This window comes from Sinohyriopsis cumingii, chromosome 7 (assembly GCF_028554795.1).
Source record: "Sinohyriopsis cumingii isolate HCF-2022 chromosome 7, ASM2855479v2, whole genome shotgun sequence".
NCBI lineage: Eukaryota > Metazoa > Mollusca > Bivalvia > Unionida > Unionidae > Sinohyriopsis > Sinohyriopsis cumingii.
In genome coordinates, this window is record NC_142967.1 from 132,286,651 (window position 1) to 132,299,049 (window position 12,399).

The 12,399-nt window shown below is 36.8% G+C and overlaps 1 protein-coding gene across 1 annotated transcript; it reads right to left on the minus strand.

The window, feature by feature from the left end:
- Positions 1–290: 290 nt before the first annotated feature.
- LOC149796145 (uncharacterized) lies at positions 291–10,356 on the minus strand. The gene is made up of 5 exons (XM_089963935.1): positions 10,345–10,356; positions 9,561–9,586; positions 9,218–9,309; positions 8,534–8,601; positions 291–5,099 (listed from the first exon to the last, which is right to left on the minus strand). Exons 1-5 carry the CDS (start codon positions 10,354–10,356, stop codon positions 3,981–3,983), a joined length of 1,317 nt encoding a protein of 438 aa, XP_089820061.1. The 3' UTR covers positions 291–3,980.
- Between the last annotated feature and the right edge of the window lie 2,043 nt (positions 10,357–12,399).

Here is a 12,399-nt window from a genome sequence, read left to right on the forward strand (position 1 = left end):
ATAGAGTGTGTGTTTATATGCGTGCGAGTACGTTTGTGTGGATAGTATATTTGGGGTTTGTATGAAAATAGAAGAATCCTAAAGGCCATTTATAAGGACCACTCATATGCCTCGTAAAGATTTGCTTTCTTGCCTAAAAGTTTTAATAAAACACATCTAATAAAATAGAAAACATTGATACAAACGTTTTTTAAAATAACAGTCCAAGGATCTACCCCTGAGGAACCCCTTTTTGAATTTCAGAAATATTATTCAGGACATACTTTGAAGGATGGATAAATGTCAAATTCCTTTAAGAAAGGGGGTATTCAATATGTGAACTTAGATGTAATCTGCTTGTGAGGTTTTCGTATAGCACTTGTATATTTGCATACCTAGTTCTCGAAATTGGAGAGACGAATTTTATGTAAACTTTTCCTACTGTTTGGAGAAGATCCGTTACTAGAAACTTCCAAAGAGGGGTTTAGATGAAAATATTTTAAGGAATAGTTCATGCTATTGAAACTTTTCATATAAAAGGCGATATCAATGTGTTTATATAATAATTCAATAGGGAATAATGAATAAGTAACCAACTTGATGTTAATGCCAACGCATGACAAAGACTGGTTACAGTCGGTACACCAAAAAAAAAAACAAAAAAAAAAACGAAATGTTTAATATTGCCAGTATTCATAAAGACCTTCATATTTATCCGATTAGTCCAGACGAACATGCAAACTATCAAAGAACGATCCATGTCTAAATCATTTTAGATCAGATGTTAGTTATTTTACCTTCTATATATGGACCGAAGTTGAATTCTCCTAGTGGTCTATGTTATACCTACCATATATTGACATCACCACCCCATCCCATCTCGAAATTGGCAAGAAATTTTCTTGAAACTTTTCCGACTGTTGGAACAGATCCCTAGCTAAAAACTGACCAAGACACGTTGAAATCAAAATCCCTCAGTTGGGCTATTTTAGTACAAAGTCTTCCATGGCTTTGAGACAGTCTTTAAAACAACGAAAACACTTCCGTTTTGTAGGATATTATTTAAAATTATATCCGTAGTCTTTATAAAAGTCGACCTTGGTATATGTCAGACAGTACGCGAAGAGCACCCATATTTTACGGTATGTTCTTTCCTCTTACATAGCATAACTGTTTCTCCTTCTCTAGCATTTTTACCTCACTGTCATTTATATATGCTACGTCACATGCATATCTCTTCAGGTGTTTATAATACGTTATTTTGTATACCGTTGGGCATGACATTTATTGACAGGTTAAAAAATTACAAAATATTCAGAACTTTTGAAACGCCTTTGTACAACGTAAATGAAAGCTCTATAACGCTCAAGTATCGCCCCTCTCTCTCTCTCTCTCTCTCACACACACACACACACACACACACACACACACACACATATATATATAGTGTGTGTGTTTGTGTAGTCATCATTACTATATATACGAGATGGGAAATGGGAAGAAAGGTTTAGCAGTCTAAAAGGGTAATACACAATAGAAAAAATGAACGAATGAGCATAAGACAATGAAATCCTCCGAACAATAATAATCCAGAATTAATACATTGGAAAATACGCCAGATATATCTAGTTTTTATTGAATATTCGAATATGTAAGACAGGGACGTCATGGGGGGGGGGGGACCATAGCCAGCGCGTTGATGTTTGCAGGTATCACGTTTTGCCACCACCACCACCCTAAAAAAAATTGAAATGACCTCCCTGAATGTAAGATAATACCTTTTGTTGAAATAATTAAAAAACCAAAACCATTTGCTGAGTTCACAGAGACTGAATCAAGAAGAGTGCGGATAGTTGACTGAAAACTAATTGCTCGGCACATCTTTCTACATGATTGTTTTTGCTACATATCGAATCCACAATGACAAGCTTGAACTACTGAAACTTGCTTTGTATGCAGAAATGTGTTGTAGATAGCTTACACAATAAGGTCACGTGGTTTCGGATGGCTCACCTTGCTAACTGTTGGCTTTAGAACCCAAAGTTTACGTGTGAAGACAATTATCCATGTAACCTTTGCATGAATACATTTATTTCTTTGGGACCCTTGTCTCATTTCCTTACAACGGGTCCAAATTATAAAAATAAGAAAATGAAAATTATTGTATTCATTGCTACTTTGTTTATATTTGATAGAAGATCACATAAACCTGCACGGTCTTATGCTAGGACGTTCGGGCCGTATAGGCATATTATGGTGCTGCGGGTTTTCTAATTAAGTTATGGAAAGGTTCTTCTATTTTGATCAATAGTAACCATGTTTGATAACGAATCCAAACAGTTCCTTCAAAAAAGTGACATGTATGCCAGACTTTTCTAGGACCGCTGAAGAAGAAAATAAAAATTAGTCAAAGATTTTTCCTCGAAGGCATTCAAATTTGCTTGTTTCGTACCATAAGAGACCACAGTTAATGAGATAAATAAACTTGGCTGCGTATTCCATATTCGTCCAATTAATCGGCTTCAACTGTAAGAACTTTAAATATCTTGATGCAAATGTATCCTTATACAATTTGGAATAAAATTACTTAGCATTGTCTATTATGAATAAGTTCGTCAATAAATCTCTACACTGTATTCAGTGTGTAAGTTTAATTAGAAAAATGATGACATCTTTTTGTACAATGTTCAAATATTTGCAGAGACTTCGGAATGTCACGACCACGGATGTTCTATATCGTTAGATCTAAACATTTGTATTGAGTTCTTGCTGTTTTTGTTTATCTGATGCATTTATAAGTGGGATATTTCTTTATTTATTTTGCATTATCGTTTCTAGATTTTAATTAAGAGATTAATATTTAAACTAACCTATCTATATCTTATTTATAATTTCGACATCAGCTTGGTATAATGTATAGCTGCTTAAACGTTTTATCACCATATTCCATTTGCAATCGAGAAATACATGTGTATTCAAAATAGTTATAGTTAAACAATTATTGTTCATTATTCAAACAAAATGTTTTATAAGAGGAATATTCCAGAACTTGTTGATCATAGTCTTCTGGTGAACATGTGAATGCATTAAAAGTCGCGAGATTGGTCATCTACATGGAAAGCTAGAATAAACCAAAGCCATAATAAACGTTTGTCTCACTCATCAACCCTGTTAGCTATATGAATATATCACTATGAATTGTACATCTGATTTGTATATGCCACATGTTTAGGGAGGATAATCACGGGAATTGCTTGGTGCCATATCTCAACTACAACTTTAAATATACAATCAATCAATCAATCAATCAATCTATGTGTGGGTACGTAAAGGTATAAAGTTGGATGCGAAGTTAAGATCCATAACAATGTACATGAGGATCAGCTTTAAAAAGAATAGATAAGACGAATGATAACATTTGCAGACATGAATCCAACCAGATGTTGACAAGGAAAGTTACTATCAAGTCTGAAAATCTCGTTGTATCATGATCTGTAATATTCTACACGATAATCGGCGTGAACGCGAAAAAACTTAGATGAATAACAACATTTATAGGCACGAATCTGACATGGAAAGTTTCAATCAAGCCAGAAAATCTCGTCGTATCACGAGTGGTCTGAAAATGTGGTGATGAATAGGTTTTTGATACCATTTGCCTTCTTCGTTGGAATAGCTCAGTTATGCAAATGCAGGATTTCTCAGAAAAAGAGAACTTGCATCTTTCACTCTTTTTCTGAAGTGGAATCAATTTAGAATGTTGACTTTGATAGACACGCAACTCAAACAGACATTTCAGGGATATGTTTTCGCTACAGTAACCAATGATTTAAATTTTCATGAATCAGGTTCGAAAAGCTATGGAGTAAACTGAGATAACCGAGAAATTGTAACCATACTTGGTGATGTAGTTACAAATAATTCTAAAAAAGAAGTCACATGGAATATGGAATTCAGCAAAGAAAATTGGCATGAGTGCTCAAGACAAATTAGCCCCGAGTTCAAATATTCATGAACGAGAGGTACTTGTAGCTAGAGTTATGATTCTGTCTATTTACAATAAATGCTGGAGTGTCATCGTACCCAAAAAGGTAAAAGTCTGATTTGAAGGCAGATTTGAAACGTGCTAAGTCCTCCTCTTGGACCGATCCGTAAGCTTCTTTAAGTACATTCTCCTTCTGCGTATCTAATTCCTCCTTGGAAGACGACAAATGGGCATTCCAAGCGAATTGTATATATTCCTCTTTGGAAATGAGCGTTGGCTCTACTCCATCGAATGGATAGCTATGAGAGAAGGATATAATTCCCCTAAGCTGAAGCTTGCGCCACAACCTTCTTAAAGACTGGTTCCATGTAATACATTGATATTTTGTTAAATCTTGTCGCCAGGAATATGGACCGTTAACACTATCCACAACGGCGTCATAGACTGACATATTCGAGAAACTTTCACCTATTGCATTGAGCGAAGATTCTAATCCCAGTTGCTCAAGAAGGAATTTCGAGTCCGTCTGGAAAGATTCCATTTTTCCAATATAATCGTAACTCACTTTGCAAGGGTTGCACATCTCAGAGATGCTCGCGAAATGTACATCTTCATACATGTATTTATTAGAAAGGACTCGTTGAACCACGAATTTTACAAATTCCTCGAATGTTGCGTCATGCCCGCAGAGAAGATTTAATGTCGAAGGGTTCTGACGATATGTTCTAATAGCTGGGACGCCAAACCTTTTCCAGTACACTGGATTATGTGGATACACCTTGTCCACGTATGCAGAGAGAATTCTGGTGTAAGGATTCCTGACAAACATAAACATGAAAAAACTTTCCGGGGAAATGTTCCCCTTTTTCCAGAGCCGAAGCTGTATAAAACTCTCAAAATGTTGACTTAGAGCTTCTTGGATTGGAACTTGAAAAGGGTGTTCATAGGATTTATTCCAGTCGTAGAGGAGGTAGAAAACTCTTCTCCAGAAAGTGCTACCAGATTTCTCAACTGGGCAATACATCACTTTGTGGCGAACACAATAATGGGCATTTCTCGCAGGCGACAACTTCAACTTTGTCGCTTTGGGGCATATATTCTTCACATATCTCGCTAAAGCGAATGCAGACTGGTTCTAGAAAAGAAAGTAAAATAAACCGTGAATTTAATAAAACTGAATACAGTCAATAATATAAAACTGAAGATGCAGGAAAATATTCTCAAACTACTCGATCAATACTGAAACAGATTTGATGGGATTGTCACTCTCTCTCCGTAAAAGCGAAGGCATACATTTGTTATAATTCAAGTGCTTTGAAGTTTGATGGCTGCAAAATCTAAAGGGTCTGCAGATGAGATCTCAAGGAGATTGCTTAAAAATGCATACTGTCCGCGAATAAAATTTGGTGGAACCTGTATAATGTCATTTTGTCAAGCTCATCTCGGCATTAAACGTTGAACCTTTCAGAGGCGAATAGGGTAGTTCAGTCTTAAGAGCAAAGACTTGCACAAATTGCGGTGATACTATGTATACGGGGATATGTTCATAAGGGTTTAAAAGTCATTTTTAGAGGGTTTTGTTGTCCATGGTATATAATATACATTTGCTAACCAACTCAAACTAAACGGAAGCGAAAGTCAGTGATGATGAGTAGTATTCTTATGCAAGCTATTAATAGAGATGATGATTTATCATCGCTGTTCTGAAAGCTTGAGAACCTGTCTGCTACCCACGCTATTATTAATGAATAAGAGAAAAACTATTGATTTATAGGGTACTGTTGGCTTAAAAGAATTTAAGCGGTCATATACAGTAATGTTGGAAAAACTCCTACACAGTTAAAATATCTGATCCTAATTCAAAGCTGTCTCTTATGATCTGGGTCTGTTTTCTGTCATCAATGTAAAGGCAAGAATATTGATTTTATTAATGAACCTAGCTTTGTCTCTGTTCTGTAGCTTTCCATGAAATATTACTTTTGACAAATTTTTGCCATGGGGTAAACAATATCAATTTGTTATTTTTAAGGGCTTTTTGTCTTCAACCATAGCTTTTGTGAAGATTAGAATAACATGGTAATGTACTTTTGTGTTGGATACAATTGTCTGCAACACCTGTAACATCAAGCTTTCAGTCTCAACACGTTTAACAATGGGTCAAACATTATAGTTCGTCGTGTAGAGAAGAGCTCACTTAATTAAAACGGTGCAATGCCAATGTGCAGCGCACGCGTTCAGGATCGGTTTAGAAGCAGTCCTTTTTCCGTTATGTTTTTTTTTCCAAGTACGATAACGATTATGTTGGTTTTGCGAAATGTATAGACAAAGACGGGTGGTGTTTAATCATTATTCATTAGTTCGTAGCTTTGTTGTTGTTTTAACGCCATCTCTGAGCGCAAGATAAGCCATACATGGCGGCCACTATAAATGGTGGAGGAAGAACCGGGGAAAACCTCGGTAAGAACCACCGACAGCAGCTTTCTCACATACCCACATTGGGCGAGTCTGGGGACAATATAGCGACAATCGGAAAATACATTATATACCCCCCTGGCACGATATAGCGACAAGACTTTTGAGATCACCCTCTGACGATATAGCGACAAAGGGAATTGAACATGGGGAATATTGGGACTGTATAGTAGCGACAAGGAAAAGTGGGGTTGTTGTATAGGGATAATAACAAAGAAACAGGTGAGGTGACGTCACGGTACTTAACATTGGTAACAATGTAGCAGGGGGATGGCCTGAGTACGCGCTACTTTAGGGAGAGACAAATACAGGAGAGATATAGACACGGACATATATAACACATACAGCACATCGACAAAGATTGATACCGTAGGGCAAATGAGAACATTGAAGCTGGAATCTTGGAGACGGTAAACATAGACTTGGGTTTTTTCCACAGGTTGTAGGTACAAATAGATACTAGGGTTTTTAAACAGGAACGTCACACAAGTTGAGGCTATAAATATTGGGTTTCTCCAAAGGAATTTCCCACAAGTTGTAACTATAAATAGATAATGTGATTTCATAGGAATTTCAACAGGTTATAGACATAAATAGATACAATGGTGTTTATACACGATCGTCGCACAAGTTGAGACTATAAATATTAACTACGTTTATCCATTTTAGTCTAAATCAATGTAATCTAATGTTCGGGGATATGTTTAATCTCCTTTAAATTCTGGGACAATTTCGTCATTTTAGCGTTACTTTTAGTCATATCAATTTAGTCGTTGGTCTTTTCCATGAATATAGCTGTTTATAGCATCATTACAATTATGCAAATTTAGGAACACCGCCAACATAATTTCAGGTCTAGGTAATACTTTATATATGAATCCCGGGCTTGTACTAGCATATGTATGTCTCTGTCTCTGTTGGGTTTGGCCCTCTACCGCCCTTGTCCCTAGACAGGCTTATACAATTTCCCCAATGTCCATATCCAGTCCCAATCTATGATAAACCTTCCCTTGTCCCTATGTTCCCAGGGCATCTTTCCTTATATGTTCTCATTTACCCTACGGTTTCAATCTATGTATATGTGTTGTATGTTTCATTTATGTATATGTCTATATCTCTACTGTATTTGTTGTTCCCTAGAGTAGCGTGTATTCAGGTCAGCCACTTGCAACATCGTTGCCAGTGTTCCGCCCAGTCGAAGTCAGCCCCTAGATAAGTGTTACCAATCTTCAATACCGTGATGTCACCTCATTCCTACTACCCTTATACAACAAACCCACTTTCGCTTGTCGCTATACAGTCCCAATATTCCCCATGTTCAGTTCCCCTCGTTGTTATATAGTCCAAGGGGGGGGGGGTCTGTAATGTATTTTCCCTTTGTCGCTATATCGTCCCCATACACTACTAACGCTGACCAATCAAGCAACCAGGATTTGGTTATATGGAGTTTTTCTTTTATACACAAATATACGTATAAGCTCATCTCCGGCGAGCAAACTAATGAAATGGGACTCAGGCACCTTGGCAGTTTTCCCTGTATAAATATATTAGTAGATGCAAACTCGTGTAGTTATGGAGAGGAAAAATTTCACCCAGTTAAGTCAGGCGACATATAATATATTTATTTAACAGTAAACAGGAAGAAAACTTTGATTTTACAGACCCTGACATACAACTGAATAGTCGGTGCATAGACAGACAGTAGGTTAATTCGGTCAAATAATAATAATAATAATAATAATAATAATATGAGTGTAGTCATTGTAGACTTATAAATCCCAAACGAAAGCAAATGATCACATCACATTCACAGTCATTGAGTAATAATGCCATCGAGCTATTAAAACCGAAATGGAACTTAACTTCACATTCTTTATTTTAGGTCTCATTGTACTGACAATCCTCTCTTATTATATCAGAATGTATTATGTTTGGAGTTTTAAAACAATACTTACTTGTAAGTAAGCATTCTATACATTAACTTGAAGAATTTCTTCCGCGCCCGGATTTAGGTAAATAAAAATAATATCTTTAAAGTTTTCAGAGCTGGGTGGTATGCTAATGATATCGGACACCTTGTCAGGTGTTCCAACTTACGCTGTTACGGAATTTATCGACCCAAGTGCCCCCTGTATATAGCTGCAATCCCGTTAGTCCAGACAGACCTAAAAAAGAAACAAAACGAAAGAAAAATCTCGGAATCATTGTTTGGCATTAGCTGCATTATTAAGGCTGACTGGAAACTTACATTTCTCGTATGTGTTTATGTGTGGATGAATGGATGCATGCATGCATGCATGAGGAATGGGTGGATTGACGTTTGGAGTGAGTAGCATAGATTAATTAAAGAGAGAGGGAGAACTTGCCTTTCTGACCTTATCGAATGTGTTTGTTTTTATGAAAACGTTATATGTAAAGAGGCTTCTTCAACAAATCTACGACGATATGGCATATATTTTATCCGAATATTGCAAGGAATAAAGAGTAAGTTATTTTGTTGCATTTGTGTATTCTATAACTAGTAAATCTACATACATCCAAATTCATATCTACCTAATTTCACATACGGCGAGGAAGGAAGCTTGACCAAAAAAAAGTTAGATACGATGGAAATACAGTAGTACATAAAGACCGAGATGACACCATTTAAACAGACAGACGGACGGGGTAATGCACCAATTAAAGGTTTCGGGTATAAATTTGGGACGAAAACAAGTAGAAAGGTAGTGCGTGTGTGTGTGTGTGTGTGTGTGTGTGTGTGTGTGTGTGTAGTTCACTTACCTATACAAATCACTCCAATCAGAAGCACATAAAGAAGAACCGGATGGATTTTCGACAGCCTTGTAATTCTCCATGTGTACGCGAGGTAGTGCCTGAACGAAGAAATAACGAGTATCATTTCCAAGTATGACCGAATCTTTGTTTCAATCGCTTCTTCGTAACGAATTTTACATTAGATTTTTTTTTCTTTCTAATTTAGCATAGCATCATATGAACATCTGTGATTCCCTCTTACATAGTCTAAAATCACAAACAACGTTTCATTCTCTTTTTTTTTTTCAAAGCAGCAATAAAAGCGAACATAGACTTGGGAAAATTGAATGAGAACTGACAGTGCACTGACCTCTCTCTCCCGATAATATATATATGCTTTGGTTATGCTTGTACGTGCTTGTACGTATCCATGTAGACTGAGAACTCAATTATCTACAGGCTGCTCAATATACCGGTCAGTAACACCGGGAACATCATAATTGAGGCTGCTTGTTTAAACATACATACAGTATCACCCCTTCCTTCCTGCCCTAGCGTTAATTTGCCGCAGTCGTCAACACGGAATAATTATTGGAAATCGAGACTGAATAACAGAAAAAGCGCTCAGTTCCCTTTCAGTTTGTTAAGCCCCATTTAGATAACAAATAGGTGCTATTGTGATCGAGTTCCATTAATGTATTTAACTGGAAATCAATGTTACAGGCGTAGAAATTATTTATGAAGGCATTCAGTCATAATATATTGTACAGTAGGAAATCCTATTGCTATACTGGGACTTTTTCTATCTTGTTTTCACGTGTTTTTGGCAGTTTAAAATCTTCTTGCATTCATTGTGGACCAGTATTAAAACGTGATAACCAGATTTTCTTTCATATATACATGTCCATTAGAGTATTACACACACACACGCACGTAAGCGCTCACGCAGACACACACACACAACTACATTCAACAGTCAATTGCGTAGACCCAGATCTGCCGTTGTTTTAGTTTGAGCATGAGTCTCTTCATGGAAAGTTTCGAGAATACGGGACCTGATCTACAGCCACATAATGCGAATACAGATCTGGGTCTACGCCATTTGCAGTTAGGTCCGTGTTACAAGCGAGCAAATACTTGTAGACAGGTTTTACCTGTGATACCATCTCGAATGATATCCAGAAAGAATGCGAGAGATATGTGCATAAGCAGTTATATATTTTACAAGAATAACATTAGTACTACCAAGACAGGACGCGAGTGGGATATCGCATAATACAGGAATATAACTTAGAAGTATTTCCAAGTCACGAAATCCATATTATATATGCTTTAAAAAAAAAATGTAAAGCCTGTGCTAAGAATGAACCAACGTGATTTGGCTCTCCTGCTTCGCCGGTATGAAATCCTAAATCTTAGCATAGCCAATTTTACAACATTGTATTGCCACTGCAATTGACTTGTTATGGATGCAACATAAAGATGAATGCTCAAACAAAGTGTCATGCAGCCGTGTCTAGGTAGGTGAGTTATATGTAAATGCTAAAAAGGGTTATTTGATCTACTGTTGTCAATAATAATAGTACAGTCCAAACATAACGTATTATGCATGGCTAACTCGAAAGAATTGATCAACCAGCACTTGGAATTTAGTGCATGCGATACATGATGCACCTTTGCATCTAATAGTTCATGGCATACTTTGGTACTGCAGTCATGATCTCCGGATATAATGGTTGCACACATATCGCCTAAGGTTTTAGCTGCTAACATTCATAACGAAGGTTTCCACAAATCGATATTTCAGTAGACTTATCACCAACCCCTCCAGTTAAACCTACAAAGTATCGTATGTATTTGCACAGCCGCTATACAATCCATGCCTAACTTAATAAACATGACAAAAGATCAGATCAATTATTTGAAGCAAACTATTGTTGCTGGGTTTTTTTAATTAGATCATGCACCAGCCTCTCACACTAACAACGGTTGCAAAGGAAGCGGAAACAGGGTATGATTTAATTGATAAAAATTGATGTCTGTGTGTGTATGTGTGTGATTTGGAGTTTTAACGTAGCTTTTTAAAAAAATCAGTCCTATCGCTACCATGTCTGCAGTGTGGCAGTTTATAGTGATGTCTAGCACTTGGGCGTCATACCGCAGAAATGTAGAATGAGACCCGCGACCTCACGCATTCGAGGCAGACGCTCTAACGACTAGGCCACTGGAGCGGTATAAACAGATTATTGTCGTGTATACTGTCTACATTTACGTCGTTCAAGTCGGGATACACCATTCTCCTGATATAGCCAAACTTTGTCCACTGTTATACAAATATTGATGAAATTTAGCGAAGCAACTTAAGTTCTTTGTTTTCTAGATTTGGGCATTGGGCACGCCTAACGTATTTACATTTCATTCACTATGATATCGAACACTGGAAAACCTGTAACTCTTTGATTTCAGTGACGCAAATGTCGTTCTCGTTTGTTTTTAAATCTGTATTAGAGCTTAAACTGCAGTGTATCCCGTATTGATCGTCTTAGACATATGACCAAACTATATAACAAACATTTAATGGTACGCACTGAACGAAGTGCAAGCAATTATTAATAATCGGATAATGTAACTCTGTCTGAAGTGATGGGCCCCTAGTCCCGAATGAATAAATTTTAAATATTAATTAAAAACAACCATTGTACTCAGATCCACCTATATCGTTTTGTAACAGGTTTAGATCTGTGCCATCCTTGGTAAACTGATTAAGGAAATCAATAAGTAACTGAATATGATCATGTCATATGATGCAGAAAATGTATAGCAATTTGTAAAACTTTATCCAGATGTGGTGTTCTTTTTATTTTTACAATTCTACACACACTGAAAGAATCCGCAACATGTTCTCGTTGTTCTGTTTAAACTTTTAGTCAAGTTCACACTTTTTTAAACCCTTTATATCTTGTGTGCATTGACAATCTATGCAAGCGTAAGTAAAAAGAACATATTATTTTGTAGAGTGTGTGTGTGTGTGTGTGTGTGCGTGTAATTTGGATTTTTAACGCAGCTTTAAAAAAAAATTCAGTCATATCGCTATGATGTCTGCAGTGTAATAGTTTTATAGTGATTCTAGCACTGGGACATCATGCCGCAAACATGTAGCATGATGTCCCACCCAGTCACATTATCCTGACACCAGGCCGACCAGTCCT

Coding starts and splice junctions, on each gene's coding strand:
- LOC149796145 (XM_089963935.1), bottom strand. Junction 9,310..9,560: donor TATATTATCGGGAGAGAGAG/GTCAGTGCACTG, acceptor TTCTTCGTTCAG/GCACTACCTCGCGTACACAT. Junction 5,100..8,533: donor TCGATAAATTCCGTAACAGC/GTAAGTTGGAAC, acceptor TTTCTTTTCTAG/AACCAGTCTGCATTCGCTTT.